At 31.3% G+C, this 17,289-nt stretch overlaps 2 protein-coding genes across 3 annotated transcripts; one reads left to right on the plus strand and one right to left on the minus strand.

The window, feature by feature from the left end:
• LOC133678245 (organelle RRM domain-containing protein 6, chloroplastic-like) lies at positions 1-3,412 on the plus strand. 2 transcript variants are annotated; one of them, XM_062100509.1, is made up of 4 exons: positions 1-341; positions 1,441-1,509; positions 1,636-1,742; positions 3,040-3,412. In XM_062100509.1, the coding sequence occupies exons 1-4, from the start codon at positions 56-58 to the stop codon at positions 3,049-3,051; spliced, it is 474 nt and encodes a 157-aa protein (XP_061956493.1). In that variant the 5' UTR covers positions 1-55; the 3' UTR covers positions 3,052-3,412. The 2 variants fall into 2 exon arrangements, with proteins under 2 accessions (XP_061956493.1, XP_061956492.1); XM_062100508.1 differs by having other exon boundaries at positions 4-341; positions 3,033-3,412.
• Positions 3,413-4,261: 849 nt separating this feature from the next.
• Positions 4,262-7,681, minus strand: LOC133678244 (protein REVEILLE 7-like). The gene is made up of 7 exons (XM_062100507.1): positions 7,460-7,681; positions 7,211-7,270; positions 6,562-6,693; positions 6,331-6,442; positions 6,182-6,243; positions 5,607-6,032; positions 4,262-5,495 (listed from the first exon to the last, which is right to left on the minus strand). Exons 2-7 carry the CDS (start codon positions 7,226-7,228, stop codon positions 4,782-4,784), a joined length of 1,464 nt encoding a protein of 487 aa, XP_061956491.1. The 5' UTR covers positions 7,229-7,270; positions 7,460-7,681; the 3' UTR covers positions 4,262-4,781.
• Positions 7,682-17,289: the final 9,608 nt, after the last annotated feature.

Consider the following 17,289-nt stretch of genomic DNA (forward strand, 5'->3'; position numbering starts at 1 on the left):
CTAACAAGATTGGACTTGAAAGAAAGAACTCTCACTCTATTGCTGGGAGAAGAAAATGGCAACAGCAAGCACAATCTTCAGCTTCAAAATCGCACCAAATCCAAGTCCAGTTTCATCCTTTAAAGAGAAAACCATGATAATGAACCCATCTCTTTCATGGGATAGTGCTAAAACTAAGGTTAGAAGAAGCCGTTTCCCTTACTTCACCTTAAACTATATTGAAAGACAAAGACTTGAAAACAGTTGCAGCTGTTGCTCAGTCTTGGCTTGTCTCCCTTCTTCAGCTTCTTCTCCTTCCTCTTTTGGTTTGAACTTCAGAAAAACCAAGCTTTATGTCAGTGGTTAGTTTTCTTTCTCATGTTTTATTTCCCTTTTAATGCTGATTAGTAGATTCTTTCTTGTTTGTTCCTTTCACATGTAATGATTACAAATACTATCCTTGCTGAGATTGCATATATGGGCTGCTCTTATTTTGGTGAATTGGAGTTCTATTTTCTTAATGCCTACCACGTGAATTGTACTATGTAGAATGTTTGATTGCCATTCATATTTTTCTTAAAATCTTTTCATTTCATTTTTTTTTTGTTTTTCGAACTTATTTCACTTTGGTTTGGTTCTGTTGAGGAACCTAATATCATGCATCCATGACGAACCTTGTCTTGTATGTGCTTGAACGCTTGATGAATAACCTATGAAAATTGAGTAGGCCCTAAGCTTTTTTTGGTACTCAATGATCACATGTGTCCCGGTTCAAAATGATCAAAAGTATTGGAAATGAAAACCAAGATTGAAGACAGTTTCAAAAGTCCTCATATAGTTATATTCTTGTTTTGTTCATTATCTGCAATTTGAGAGATCATTTTGGGATCGTCAATGGGTCTGAAACGGCTTCATTTTGATGAGAAAGGAGGATATACCCTTTGGGGTTTTGCTTGGGAGTTATAACCTGTTAGAAATATTTGAAGGAGAAAGGGAAAAATGGGAAGCATGGTGAAAAACAAATCTCATTCATATTACATTACTCCCCTAAGAGAGGAAGTCCCTATAAACTTGGACTTGGACTTAGACTTACAATACTTTGAACACATATTTATACTAGTCTAGGATAATTCAAGGGACTTAAAAAATAAACTTTAATAGTTACATGTATATACCTAAGAGACAGCTAAAAGAACTAAAAGACACTTTGAATGAAAACTTCAAAATTAATTCCAACATAACTTTCTTGTGCTATTTATTGGTTGTAGTGTCATAAAAAGAAACTGTTCATCTCAGCAACATCACAAGGAAATCATAAAAAGAAATTATTTCACTTTCAGCATTGTTATAAGAAACATGTCTTACTGAATAGTATTGCATGCAGCTCACCTAGGAATCCAGACCTTTTGTTTTCAACTCCATTGCCTATTTCAATGCTGTAACTTTGTGCGTTTAATACAGGGTTATCCTTTCGTACTACAGAAGAGAGTTTGCGAAATGCTTTCCAGAATTTTGGCCAACTTGTAGATGGTGAGACCAGTGAACATTATGTTGATTTTAGTTCGTAGAGCTGGTTAGGCATTTTTAGTGTTTCCAGTATGTTCATCATTTATTATAGGCTTCTAAAAGTATTCTCGTTCTCTCTGTCTTTAACAGTCAATTTGGTAATGGATAAAGTAGCTAAAAGACCGAGAGGCTTTGCCTTCCTTCGTTACGAGACTGAGGAGGAAGCTCAAAAAGCTATTGAGGGAATGCATGGCAAGGTATGTTCTAGGTGTCATTTTCTTAGGAAATTGTATCATCCAATCTGAATCATTATTTTATTCTTTCTGCGTAGCAGATAATCATTTGTGTCAAATACTAAGCGACATTACTTCCTTGAGTATAATGGTTTCAAAATGAGATTTATGGTGTCCTGATCCACAAAGAAGTTGTGGAAATAGTTTACTATGATGACTGTAACCAGAACACGTACAGAAAGAATTGAATAAGCTAGAGAAGAGTTGGTGAGTGTTGATAAAGACAACACATACGCATGCACACATGAGTGTAACCAGGACATTCATTGTTGATACATCGCCAAAAGTGATTAGAGTAGACATAGATTCCAATTAGCTACCATTTTCCCAAACTACTTGTAACTTGATGAATGCTTTGTTCTAGACATGCATATTTTCACATGCAACACTCCTGTTTGTGGAAATGCCTTTCCTTGATAAATTTCATGATCTTGATACTGTTTTTGTTTGCTAAGACTGCTGTCTTTGTGCAAGTTATTCTTATGCCATCCTTAGCTAGAGCTTGTTATTATTAGTTTAGAAATATTTATGGTAAATTCACATTTAACAGGCAAAGTGTTTTGCCATTTGGTTTTTCAACACGATGTTGCCAGTTAAACTAGTGGTGCTTGCAGAATATTAACATAAAAGTATCCATGCTTTTTCACAATGATTTGAAAATGAAATACCTGATCTCTAATATCTTGGCTGAGTTAATCATGTGAGTTTACGTAAAGATTTCAAGCTTTGTCGAAACCTCGATGATGCAGTTGGTCTAAATGATTCCCTTCACAATCATGACATAAGAACAAGAAAAAAAACATTGATGGAGTGGGTGATTTTTGGGATTTGTCAGGTTTTTTTCCCTCACACCTCATGACTCAATGAAGTAAATGCATGTCATGTAAAAAATTAGATGATTTTGTTAATTATTTTCAACAGAGACTAGATGAGAGGGTAACATTGATGATATTTAGTGATTGATTCCCAGAATTGATAAAGGGTAGCATTGTGAATGAGTTAATAGGTGAGCGGTATTTTTGTAGTTAACCCCAGAATCTATATTGATGTGCCAGAAAGTTGTAGGGTCTCAACTTGTTGTCTGGACCTAATTTACCCCTCCATAGACCTATATTCCAAAATGTTAGGATTTCCTTGTAATTTTTATCATATTTTTCATTTCCTTGTATTTTTTATCATGTTTTTCATTTGTTCTTCTTTAACAAATGTGAGATGGCTTGAAACACTGCAAGATTTTGAATCACTTCCCTTCAGTTTCTAGATGGCAGGGTAATATTTGTGGAAGTTGCAAAACCCAGATCAGAGCTTCGCCAAAGCCACAACTATGGCCAAAGATAGTTGCGAAGAGCTAGTCACGACATGCTATTATGGGAGTTATCATCAAACACAATTGAGATTGAGCTGTAGCAGCTCATCAAAATTTTTATTTGTGGATAACACAATTGAGATGGAGCTGTAGCAACTCATTAAAAATTTTATTTGTGGATAACAGGAAGAAAGAAACATCTGTTATCTTGAAATGTTCAATGGATTGTATAAAATTGTGAATCTACCTTTGTTAGGATCTCAAAAAAAATTGTCTTTCCGATTGAATTCAACTCTTATTATGATTATTATTATTATTTATCACCCAACCTTCTGCAGACTGTATTTAATAGCTTAAACTTGACACTTCAGAAGCAAGAAGAGAAAATATAGAACTTGAGCTCTCTTCAACCCAGAAACGTTCAAACCAAGGTTGGGCATAAACCAGCATCAAATAGCCTGTTTCCAACACCACATCCAGAACCCATGTCCATTGACACACCATGTAACGCCGCTGGAGAACCCCCCCCCCGCCCCCCATTTCAACTGGTTCCGCCATTTTTTGTAGTTTTTGAAGCAGTCAATATAAGCCTTTTATCATTTTCAAGGCCGAGTTTTATGTGCAGTCTAGCAGGTGGTGTAACGCAATGTGGTGCTTCGAGATAAAAAATAAAGAAGAAGAAAGGCACTGCACCCTGGCCCCATCTTTGTGGAATAACAAGTAATATGAACTGTGTTTCACTTAAAGGACTGCTTGAAGTGAATATGATTTGATCTCTCTTCCATTAGGATGTATGCTGTGAAAATGAAGCACCATTAATGAAGCAGCTAAAGATGCAATCATAGGAGCAGAAGTACCCGCATGATTAAATAAAAAAAAAAACTAAACTTTCACAAAGACCAGAGATTGAAACTTCTCAACTTCAATATGGCAGTATCTTCCTCTTGGCAGTACTGGAAAATGGTAGCACCTTCCTCTTGGGAGTACCTTTCTCTCCACTGATGAATGTACGAGGTACCGAAACATGCTCGTCTTGCAAGTCACATTCACTTCAATCAGCCATCCAATTAATTTGTCGATGGAAACAGGCAGTTACATAAAATCTCAAACAATGTTTCCTCTCAATTATTCGAGTCAGGTTAAGAGTTAAAAACTTGCTTTATCAATAGATTTGGACTGATGAATCGACTTTGGATTACATAGATTGCAAGCAAGGGCAGTTACACCGGCACATACAAGATTACAATGAAGTGCAGAAATAAATTAAAGTCTGAAACAACTGCAACAGTGAATGACGAGCCACTAGCACTATCAATAGCAATGGACATAAATGCAACTCTTCTTTTATCGTCTGGTGTGACAATTCAAGTTCTGAAATATGGATAAGAATGATGAAACCTGTGTGATTTATTAACTCCTCGAAGAGCTTCCAGAAGCACCCCCGATTGCTCCACTTCTGAAACAATTGCGACATGAAACTGTAGAAATGTGCTGCAATCAATGAGCATCATTTGCATCCAGAAGCATCTCTTATATGCCAGCACATATGGTGACTTGAAGGGAGCTCCGTGGATAAACTGAAAGAGAAGCAAATGGTATCCCAGGTGTGTTTACTAAAATCTCTGTCAGTGATCATCTTAATTACGCTATAGCACCCTCATCCAATCTAAGTCAGCTCTTTAACCGGTTAATGAATGCTACGAATATACTCGAGCTCTCTGTCGCTCTCGCTCTTCTGATATAATCACTGTTGATTTCACATCTCTCTCTCCTAAACATCTTTTATATGGCACAAACCCCCTTGTGCTCTTCTGGAGGCTGGATGTTCCCTCAACAGAAGGTTGTCCACATTGAGAATCAACATCCAAATTCCTCTCCCCGTTCTCCAAATCACCTACTGAAAACACGTTTGAACTGGTACAAGACCTTTCATTAAGAATTTCTTTTTCTTCAAATCTTTCTTCCACACAAGGTATAGGTTTCTGTGCTGAGGTATGGTCATTTGATGTGAGGTACAAGAATGGCACACCTTGGCAAAGGGCCCACCAAGGTATGGAAGAGTTAGTTGCAAAATAACTTGCATTGTCTCCCTGCAGTTCTGTGCATTGAAAAACTGAAGCTGGAGATGGCCACAGATTCTGGTTACTATTTGCCATTCCAAGTGATAACTCTGTGTCTGATTGTTTCCACTGCAGTGTGTGAGCAGGCTTCTCTTTGTCAGCATCAACATTGTCATGATTCTCATTGGATATCACTGGCAAAACAATTTCCGCACCTGGAGGAGATTCTTTCTGTGAATCTACTATCTTCACTGTCATTCCAAAAAGCTTTATACTAGCGGAAGATGCTTTTTTGGCGGCATCATGTTCAGCACATACTGTGTTCTTTGAACCCAGCTCAAATTTCTTAACCTTAAAGTACGATAATAAAGGAAATAAACTCAGAAACCTAGCAAGGATAAGAGTTTAATTATAATAAACAAAAGAGAAATAAATTGAATCTGACAGAATAATTCATGTTACCTCGGACAAAAAATTCTCCAGGAGTGACAAAGACATTTGGACCAATGACAAATTTCCTTTTTCCTCTCCAGATGAATTTGATGTTCCATGTTCAGTTTCTTTTGCACTAGGTGATAAACTAATAGAGTGCATTTCAGTGGTACATGAGGTAGGTGAAGAGCATGCATTACACGGCTCTGAAAGTGCAGATCCAAATGTATCTGAAGCCAAAGCAGATAAAACGGAGGTGGGAGATTGGTTTTCTTTCTCTGACACTGACGAATTAGGGGATGGAGATCTTTCAAGTTGACTGGAGGCTCCTGTACCTTCAAGGACATTGACTGGTTTACGAGGGTAAGGATGTGCAGGTTTCCTCTTTGGACGAGGAGGAGGTATCTCAATTGGTTTGAGGGAGCTCTCGTTGCTACCACCAGGCTCCCGGACCACCTGAAATCAAGAGGAGAAAAACATTAATGTGAAAGCCAATTCAATCAAATAAACCCACTGGAGATTGCTTGCACTCCATGGATTCACAAAGGTTCCAACACACTTTAACAATCACAGAAAATCCGGTTACTGGATCACAAGAACCAGACCTTAGAGAAATATTTTTGAGCATGGCTTCGGATTTGAACAGCAGTTTTGGTGCCTACATGCTCTGCATGAACATAAGAGCAATTTCATCGTATCACAACATATCAGAAAAGCTTTGAAGCACAATAATATGACCTTAACTTACACTTACCTTGTATTCTACGCCAGCCACGACCATACAGCTTTAGAGCTTCCAGGAATCTCTGGTGCTCTTCATCTGTCCATTTTTCCCTTTGTTTTGTAATAGTGTAAGGCTTCCTCACCTATTAAAATAGAGAGGAAAATTCCGAGACTGTGAACAAAGGAAAAAGCAAAAGGCATTCGTCGCATAATCACATAGGAAGATGAAGCATAATTGCTCCGCATTAGGAAAGAACGGAACCTTGGGCACATTATCACTCCCAAATGAATACAGCTCCTGCATCCGGATATCCGTTTCAGATTGTTCGCAGCCATTGGTACCGAAATCACAAGCTTTACCAAAGGAGTTCAGATTCGTGCCTTCCATTTGCTCCTGTATCCATACCAAAAGAATTAGCCCAATATTTCTCCTTACACTAGCAAGAAATTATTGATAAATTCCTATCGGAAAGAAACTGAAACAAGGGGAGAGAACATGCAATGGATGATGCCAAATCAAGATATTTCCACAGAAACTCCAACTCAGCTCTACCAAAACGTCGAAACCACATTCCTTTTTTTCTCTTTTTTTAATATTCAAAAAATCTTAAATTACCATCTCTTAAATCCAATTCCAAACAAATCTTAACACAAAGCTTCTAATGGAGTCATCCACCAATCAACAGTCAAAGAAGCCAAAAAAAAAACAGAGAGAGAATATCATTAATTATTCATTTGCCATTTACAGCATCATGTAAAGAAACCCATTTCAAGTCTTGAATAACCCAATTAATAAATGCAAACATTTCATAAAACTAACTCATCAAAAAAAAAAACCTCCATAATTAAGCATAAAAACCTTACATCTTAAACTCAAGAAAACATGAGAGAGAGAGAGAGAGAGAGAGTACCTTAGAAGCAGCAGCCATTGAAATGGGTTCTTTTTTTTTTTGGGGTCAGTGAAAAATCCCCTAAACATTAATGACAGTAATTAACATCATCATCAACTTAATCAAAAAACAAAAAACACTGTAACCAACCACCCATCTACCCACTAGATTTTTAATTCCAGATATTTACCGTCAGATATTTTTGGTGCTACAGTACTATAAAAAGAAATTTAACAGTAAAACAAAGCACCAGATCAATAACAAACTTACCAGAACAGGAACTAGAAATCCGATTCCAATCCCAGCTAACTTAAACTGACTTCAGTTTCAGTTCAGTTCAGTTCTGTCTTTGACTACAACAGGAAATAAAAACATAAAAGGTAAGGAATCGGTTTTCTAGGAATCTGATGAACAGAAGAGTAGGGTAGCTGAAAGCCTGAAAGTACGAGAGAGGAAGGAAATGGTGAAAACAGGGGAAGGAAGAAAAGAGAAATAAAAAGGAAGGGAAGAGGAGAGGAGAGAAGGGGAAAGGTATTGGTGACACGTCAGATTATTAAAAAAAAAAAAAAGTAATTTGCTTCGAAATTTCGAGAAGGGGCCTTGGAGTTCTTGTGGCTGAAATTTAACGACACGCGTCCTTGTTAGATTTTTTTGCCTTTTTGTGTGTCTTGCTGCCAGATTTAGGTCTTAAGAATGTGGGGCTGTTAAGTAATTGGGAAATTAGAAGATATTTTATTATTATTATTTATCTATTGGTAGGTAGGAGAGCCCCACCTCTTATCCAATTATTTTTCTTTTTATTTTCTAATATTTTTTCTTGGTGGTTTATGTGATGATAACTTCGAGATTTTTTTTCTATTTAATTGATATATTTTTATTTATTTTTTGTGGAAGAGGGTAAAACCTATATATTTAATTAAACTTATCCAAAAAAATAATAATTAAAGTTAAATAGCACTTGAAAGGTGTATCTATGAAATATTTAATTTAATGATGGATCGGATAAGGAAGTAAACTAAACAAGATTAATACGTGAAGGGTTCAATTAAAAAAAAATCCATTGCTTATTGATTTTTAATAAAATTAATTTTAGATGTCCTCCTGTTTAATATATTTAACTAATATAACTTATTTTTATTTAAACACAAGTTTTTATATAGTTTATAACCCTGTTAAAAAAGATTGCCCAAATTTTTATTTAATTACAACATAATCCTACAATAAATTTTGAAAATCTAAAATTCAGAGAGGTGGTGGATTTTAAGGAGGGGTGATTATTTTTTGTTTGGTTTGATTTTTGTAAAAAAAATAACAAAACCAATTTTTTTTTAAAAAAACCAAAACCGGTTCAAACCGACTAGTTTCGGTTCTGTTTGATTTTTTAGGATAAAAACCGGTTTAAAACCGACTTGGCTCGATTTTTTCAGTTTTGGCTCGGTTTTTTTTCCTGTTTTTTCGGTTTGGTTCGATTCGATTTGGTTTTTTAGTTTCAGACTTATAAAACCGAACCGGTTGGTTTTTTTAAAATTTTAATCGGTTTTTTTCACGGTTCAATTTTTTCAGTTATTTTTTTCCGGTTTTTTGGTTTTTTTACTAACCCTAATTTTAAGAGATTATTGGAGCACTGGGTTGAAGGACTAAGAAGCTAGATTAAGCTTTTTATGAAACTATATAAATAATTGGTTTAATTAAAACTTAATTTTTAATTTATATTGTGCAAACTGCAAACTGCAATGGTTTGATTCTCTCTAAATCTTTATTTAAAAAATCATTTTTTTCTAAATTAAAAAAAAAAAATCTACTCAAAATGATCTGTTACGGTCGTCATGCTCCACGTGCATTGGCCCACTCAATAACTATGTGGTCAGAAAAATATCAAGGAAAAATATATGTTAATAAAACAAAAAACATACCACCACGGACATATGGGAGACCATGACGGCTTTTGGAGTGGTGCGTGTAATAAATGTTCATCCCGATTTATATGAGAAATTCACGTTGTAGGACCTACCATAAAACGGGATTTAAATTAAAATTAAAAAAAATCTCAATTCATCTTCATCTGGTAAAATCTAGTTAACTAGATTGGCTTGTTAGGTCTTTAGAAGTCCGTTTTAAATTGTATTTAAATACATTTTAAAAATATATTTGTCATAAAATATTAAATTGATTTTTTATTAATATTTTTTAATAATTTTAATTTACTGATATTAAAAATAAAAAAAATATTTTATTGTATTTTTAGTAAAAGAATATTTTTAAAAAAACAAGACAATATAAGTATCTAGTAATGTAGTTTTTTTTATTAACGTGGATGTTCGGACTGATTTACGTATATTTTAACTAATTTTATAAATTTTAAAATTAACAATCATATAAATTTTTAATTATTCTAAAATTTGTGATACTCTATCTATAATATATCTAAAAAGTAAATTTAAAATCTAATTTACTCGATATTATTGATGTTTTTTTATAATTATCTCAGTGATAGCCATGAAGACATGGACACCATAAGGAATGATATAGATACAGCAGTGGTAGATTAGATTAGACTAGCTGAGCTGGACCCTACCAGACTTCCTCTGTGCACTTTTTCTCAATCCATTCATCTTCCTTCCTTTATTTTTTAACCGTACACGCTAAGCCTATTTATTTTTATATATACCCCATAATTTATATATTTTCATATTATTGTTATATTATTTTCTTGAACCATCTTTTTAGGAGTGGGTGCCTTTAATTATTCATACATAGACAACTTCTTTATTTATTTATTTATTTTATAGGTGTAAACTTCTTTATTTTATTTTCTTTTTGTAATTTATTAGTTTTTGGAAAAGGAAGGGAAGCATGATATTAAAAAAATATTAGTAAAACAGATCTTCGATTCACCAATATTATAAAATTGTGAAATTATATAAGAATGTTTTAGGATATATTTATTTTTGAAGAGTATATTAGAAGTGATAAATCTTAATTATATCAATATAATTTTTTTAATTTTAAAATAATATTGTTCTGCTGTACATTGATTTTATGTTTTCTTTTACAGTATTTTAAAATGTGTCGTGGTATTATATTATTAAATGTTAGAGACATTCCTTATGTTTTTGAATGAATTTGATTTCTTGTTAGTTTTTTTTTTCATTGACAAATCTATTTTTTCCTTTTTTATTATTTCTTTTGTGTCAATAAAATTATTTTACATATGGTATCATAATACAATAAGTGACAACTATATATATATATATATATATTGTCCTTGTTAGTTTAATATACCATGTAGTCGATCGATTGTTTCCACGTGATATTATTATATTTATGTAAATATATATTTATTATTAATAAATGTTTAATTTATTTTTAATATTAGATTAATAAATCTAATATTTGATTTACGAATCTAGAGTAAAGATAAAATTCATAGGACAAAAATTCTTTATAAAAAAAATTATAAAGTTGTTATAATTATGAGATTTCTATTGCGATAAACCACTGTTCCTAAAATATTCTTGGTCGATACTCTCTTAAATACTAGATATTTATTAGAGTCGTAGAAACTAGTACATATTATGCTCTCTTTTTTATGAAAGGAAACAATTGTTCTCATAAACTGAGGTATAAAGGATACCTAAAACTAAAATATAGGTGCTTGTTATAAAACATATACAATGAACTGACCCACATGAAAATTTCATATAGAAATATCATTTATGTCTATGAAAAGCTCACGTGACGGCTGTATAAATGATCTTTAAACTTGAAATCACTAAGGTATCTTATACAGAGAATGTTATGTTTTAATCTTGTTGCCTGTTATCTTAATCGAGATATCAAATTGGTAGACATTGGGTATAATATGAATTATATGAATCTACTTTGAGGATTTATTATATGAATTAGAGAAAATATTACATGGTCCTTTTTTCATTTTATGTGTCTGTTTGTTTGGTAACTTAAAAGTATTTTATTTTAATTATGACATTAATTCATCAAATCATCTAAAAACACATAAAAAAATATTTATTTGAAATTTATTTTTAAACAAAAAGTAATTTCAAAATAACTTTCTAAAACATATTGAAATGCAAACAAAAACCCTCGGACATTGCCAAACTGTCACTACATATGATATGGATAGTGTTGTTCAAACCGTTGAAATAAGAATAAAATTAAAAAATCATATTATATATTTTATTTGAGGAGCTGCGCAGTCACATGCCTAGCTTTGTTTATGGAAAAGTCAAGAAAAAGAAACACAAATTGAGGAATGTGAGGCGTGGATCTTTCTTGAAGGTATTGCTTCTGTGGCTATGCTTGAGGCAGAATCATTCTCTCAAATCCCCCAGCTGTTTGCTTGTGGATATTGCATGTTTTTAAATTTATAGCTTCAGATGATCACATGGAGGTCCTGAAAAGCTTCCATGGCATTGCCATGATCAATGAGACAGGGAAGCGACTCAATTGTGATTGTATATTTCACAACTATTCGTGAGCCATGCATGGTTTTGATTCTTGAAGATCAGACAAGGTGGTCAAGGGCGTCGGTTTGTTGTCCTGTCTTCAAAACCAGCATTGCATTTATTCTACAGGATGATGCCTGAGATTTTGGGTAAAATCTGAGCTTAACTCGAGATGATGAGACACCACGGCTGAGCTTCTTTAGGTTGCACTTTTGCCCTAATTGTTTGCTCTTTAATCTGGGATCATATGAGTGTGTGTTCCTCTGCAACTTTTTCTCGAGAAAATCAATAGGGAACAGGCTGCCCTCTGAAGAGCTATATATCAAATGGAGAAAAATCATGATTTATGATAATAAAATTCTCCAAATAAAAGTTTGGTACCATAATAAAATAACATGCATCATTAAATAAAGTTTGCTTTTAAGTTTTCGGTGAATTTCCTAAGCAGTTGTTCTTCTTGGATATTTAGTGTCGCGTTTGCTTTTATTTTTATATTTTTTTAATTTAAAAAAATATTAAATTAATATTTTATAGTGTTTTTTAACCATTCTGATATGCTGATGTAAAAAATAAATGAAAAAAATCATAAATAAATTCATTTTTATGCATTTTGTTAATTATTTTTAATAAAGAAAAATTCTAAAAAACTAAAAAAAATTCATAAAGAAACCCAAGCTAAATGTTTAGCTTTTTTATTGGTTCATAAATGGCTAACTACTTAACCAACATTTTGAGATTTCATTTTATAATTATTAATTGTAGTTGCTTCTTTCTTTATTTGTTGCAAATGGCGCCGACAACTTGGACTTGTTCGTACTTAGAATCTTAAATCTAACAAATTTGGAACAATAACTACATTATTTTTAAAAGCAAAATATAAATGGATGTGACACTAAAGGGTATTGTAGTAGTTTAACAAATATAAAATATAATTAAAAAATATTGACGCTTAGAAATGCTTGTGGTCTTTAGGTAGTGTATACAGAGCTTTCTGGTGGCCAAACATCACCTTCCACAACAGTGTTTGAAGTGTTAGGACTCCTTCTTTCACGTTAGGTGACATGTGTGGTTATCTATATAATGATATGTCATTACCAAACTCTTTTTTTTCCTTCTTTGTCCTCCCTTAAAATTCACATTATCTATTCAAAATTTCAGAGTTGTCCTTTCATTTACTAATATTTCAACTTTGATCTTTATTTTTTTTATTTATTGTTTTTGTTCTTGATCATTTTGTCGAAATTCAATCTCTTTTTAGATTTGTTGTGTTTTTAAATTTGGTCCTTATTGTTTTTTATTTTTCACTTTTGTCCTTCAAAATTAGATTTTTTTTAAAATTAAGCTTTGTCATCCTTCGATATTTAATTTATTAAGAATTAGGTTTTATGATGTTTTTAGATGGGGTGCTTTCGATTTATCATCTTCTATAACATGTTTGAAAAGTTAACATGGGTTTACATCTTTTTTATTGTACTTATTGTTTTTTTTTTAATTCATCATTAAATGTTGTTTGTTATGAAACCTAAGTTTCATGATTTTATTCAGTTTTCTTTTAATTAGGTTATTTTAATTTTATGACCTGAACGAAAAGTTTGGTTAGTTAACTTGAGTATTTTTTAGTCATTTTTTTCTTTTTTCAATTTTGTCCATCAAATTTAGGTTCTTTTTAAAATTAAGATTCCTTATTTTTCTTATTTTACCTTCTATTAAGTTATCTTGTTTGTATGGTTTGGCTTGCGAGCTTTGACAATCTTACCTAAGTCTGTGTTTTATGTTTTGAGATTTTTTTTTATTATTTTTTTTAATTTATTTTTTATGAGTTTAGTCTAGTCTCATGACTCGGGTTTTGAGTTTAACATGCTAACTTGGATTGAGTTGAATAATTTTTTTATCATTTTTAATTTTTAATTTTAATTTTTATTTTTTTACATTGAGTTATCTTGATATTTATCTTTCTGATTTTCTCTTTTTTGACAAGCATTCTTTATCTTACCTTTTCTTTTAAGATTTGGTTCAATTATTGTCGTTTTTTGCCCTAGCAGATATTGAATGAACATGGATTTCTTTTCTTTTTTTAAAACATGTTTACAGTACTCGAGTATCATTTTTTCATGTTACAGAAAAATCAACTTGGCCCGCGACGAATAGCAGGGCTCCTATCTGGTATGTCCTTTATAAACTATATATATATATATATATATATATATATATATATAGAGGATATCTCATATCACTAAAATATTCAATATAAAAAGTCACTTTGTCATAAACTTAGAGCGCGTTTGGCAGTGTGGTTGCGGGTACTTTTCAAATAGTTTTTTGTGCCGAAATGCATGCCAATGATATTTTTTTATTTTTTAAAAATCATTTTTGACATCAGCACATCAAAACGATCCAAAAAGTACAAACCGCACTTAATTTTAGCAAAAAAAAAAAAAAATTTCAAATTTTAAGGAAACGCAGGTACAAACGCAGTACCAAACGTTTCCTTAGAATGAAAGCAGCTTCTAAAAATCAGCATGTAGGAACTGTTTGTTTTTATATTTTAAAAGTATTTTAAAAAAAATTATTTTTTTTATTTTAAATTAATTTTTTGGTGTTTCTAAGTCATTTTAATACACTAATGTCAAAAATAATTTTTTAAAAATAAAAATATATATTATTTTGATACATTTCTAAGTGAAAAGTACTTTGAAAAATAACCGTAATCATATAATGATTAATTGTGAGACATTGATATAAAACATTATTGATTTTCAAATATACTTCAAAACCTATTTTTGATAATATTGAATTTTAAATAGAATGTTTTTTTTCTAATTTTTTACGAGGTTGCTAAAACCTCTTAAAGAAATATGTTCTTTCTAAAGCAATTATGAGTTGAAAGGTGTAAAAAGTTGAACTTGAATAATGAAACACTTACAAAAACAAGTCATAGGCAAGAGATGGGATCAGTCTTGTGAGATGAAGTCTTTTTCATACGAAGGAAAAATATTTTAAATTTTTTTTGGCATATATATATATATATATAATCAATTTGTATATGATTTCCATAAACTAGTTTTTTTTTATATAGTTGCAAGCAAATAATCAAAACATTATTTTTTGTTTTTTTCCTTTTAGATTCTTAACCGAGCATGATAAATTTTTATTTGAATGACCTTGCTTTTAATAAAACAAATCTCTCGAAAATTAAAGAGAAATTAAGGAATATCAAAAGGTAAGTTTTGGCTAAAAAAATATATTTTTATCTTACTAAATTTAAATCATTTGAGGTTTGATAGATATTTATTTTTTTCAGATAAAAGAAATCATTTTTTATTAAAATAAAAAGTTCATAAATGATGAAGAGGAATTTATAAAGGAGAAATACATTTTCGTCCCGAAACTTAAATCATTAGAGTTATTACAAATATTTATTTTAATCGCCATAAACATAAATTTTAAAAATGTATTTCTTTGTAATTTTAAATTGATGAGTTATATTTATAGAAACAAAATATAATAAATAAATATCGCGCATCCACCTACCAGTTTGCTACAATTGAGCACTGTGTATGCTTTATGAAACAAAAGATAGGATTAACTCCCATCGTGTTATTTATTTATTGGTCTGTCTGTTTGAGTCTTATTACAGCCACTTGTCGGATTCTTGATCGATGGAATGAATCGTTTGTTTTATCTCCAGTCGGGGAAAGTTCGCTTTCACAGCAGTGGCATACACTAATCTTGGTCTTTAAATCCGCGCGGTGCGGTTCGGTATGATTATGATAATTTTTATTTTTATTTTTTAATATATCAAAATAATAATTTAAAATAGAAAAGTAAATAAAAGTCTTAAATTTTTTCAAAACAATTCTATAACATAAAAAGAAGAGCGAACAGGAAGACACGCATATCCCCGTGGAAGGTATGTTGTTTCTAAAAATTTTGAATTTTAAATTTTATTTAAAATAATTGTTTTATATATTTTCAGATATTTTAATGTATGAATATTAAAAATATATTTTTAAATAAAAAATATTTTAAACCATCAGTGCTGTACGATTGAAATCAGGCACGGGAAAGGAAAGGAAAGGAAAAGGGAGATTAAAATATAAAGTGGTGGCGGATCTTTGTTTAAGAATGGTATTTTGATTTGTGGTTGAGGTTAAAGCAGAATCAAGCCCTGAATCTCCAGAGTGAGGTGTGGTAATTTAATTAATCATGCCTCGCTGGCAGCCACTAATGAGGAGGAACCCGTGTGTGGTGTGCAGGCTTCACATGCAAATTCTCCTAATTTCATGATTAGCAATTTTGGTTAACATCCCTGTCGGTGAAGTGATTAATTTATGGCCACAAGGAGTCCTCCTCACAGATGGGGTGTCATTGGATGATGCCTGGCAATAAAATAATAAAATTAAATAAAAAATAAAAGTACCTTTAAGCTGCACTTTTGCTTTGTTATTTGCACTTTTTGGACCTCTTTCTCTGTGCCTCGGATTAATCGAGTAATCACCAGGCCACCATTACTGTGCGGGTTGGGTAAAAGAATTCTTGAATCTCGAACAGAAATGTCCAGGCTCTCATTATTTATTTTGTATTACTATTAAATTTCACCCCACAAGTTAATTTTGAATTTTTTTTAATTGTTATAACATGATTTATCAACTTAACGGGTTTAAAAATAACTTAAATGATTGGTAAAAAATATAATTTGATTTTAAAAAAATTTAAGCTTTTTTTAAAATGATATCTTTTTTTAAAAAAATTTAGACAAAGATAAATTAGATCAACGCGAGTTTCGTGACTTAACCTACCAAAATTGTGACTGGAATCATGAACTCCGTTAAACAACTTTGATTTTTTAATTATTATTTTTACTTAATAATATAATAACAAAAATAGATACTTGCAAAAGCAAGCATTAACCAAATGTTATTATTTAAGATTATGATAACCCTATAGAATGCAAACCAAAATAAATTATAAAAACCAATAAAACAATCAACTAAATTTTGAATGATGAAACTAATTAAAAAAAAAGCAAAAAACAATTCAAAGAAAAAAAATTGGAAGACATAATTTTTTTTAAAAAACTATTTTATATTATTATTAAACTAGACTCAATAAGTTAATCCTTAAATCTCTCAACTCGGTTTTTTGTCCAACCTAGTTTATTTGAAACAAAAATAGATACTTTTAAAAAATGAACAACAATCAAATACCGAAATATGTATTTGAAACTGCGGTAACTTCATATAAAGAAAACCAAAATAAATTATAACAATTATTTTAAAATTAATAATAAAATATTAAAGAAGGAAATTAAAATAAATAAGTTTGAAAGGTAAAATTTAAAAGGAAAAAAAACCAAAAAAAAAAAAGAGAGATGCTTCACTATATTTAAACATATATGATAATGAAATGCCATAAACTTTCCAGTTCTTTTAGCAGAGGGGATAATTTCCGGCAACTTGCCACTTCTATGACAATGGGTCTCGGGGTTCGAAGATGTTTCGGCCCATTTATATTTTCATGTTCGAAGTGGATGGTATTTCCTAGGACCTAGCTGGGCCCAGAACATAAGCCCATCAAATGTACTTCCAGGGCTATATATTTATTATCAAATTTATAAATTAAACCATACAAAAA

The sequence above is a fragment of the Populus nigra genome, chromosome 18 (assembly GCF_951802175.1).
Source record: "Populus nigra chromosome 18, ddPopNigr1.1, whole genome shotgun sequence".
Classification (NCBI taxonomy): domain Eukaryota; kingdom Viridiplantae; phylum Streptophyta; class Magnoliopsida; order Malpighiales; family Salicaceae; genus Populus; species Populus nigra.

Bases quoted from the DNA above. Each gene is read 5' to 3' on its own strand.
- LOC133678244 (XM_062100507.1), bottom strand. The intron at 6,033-6,181 runs GTCTGGTTCTTG...TCTTGATTTCAG, and splicing joins CTCAAAAATATTTCTCTAAG to GTGGTCCGGGAGCCTGGTGG. The intron at 5,496-5,606 runs GTAACATGAATT...TCGTACTTTAAG, and splicing joins TGGAGAATTTTTTGTCCGAG to GTTAAGAAATTTGAGCTGGG.
- LOC133678245 (XM_062100508.1), top strand. From the start codon at position 56: ATGGCAACAGCAAGCACAATCTTCAGCTTCAAAATCGCACCAAATCCA. The intron at 1,510-1,635 runs GTGAGACCAGTG...TGTCTTTAACAG, and splicing joins TTTTGGCCAACTTGTAGATG to TCAATTTGGTAATGGATAAA. The intron at 1,743-3,032 runs GTATGTTCTAGG...ACTTCCCTTCAG, and splicing joins TTGAGGGAATGCATGGCAAG to TTTCTAGATGGCAGGGTAAT.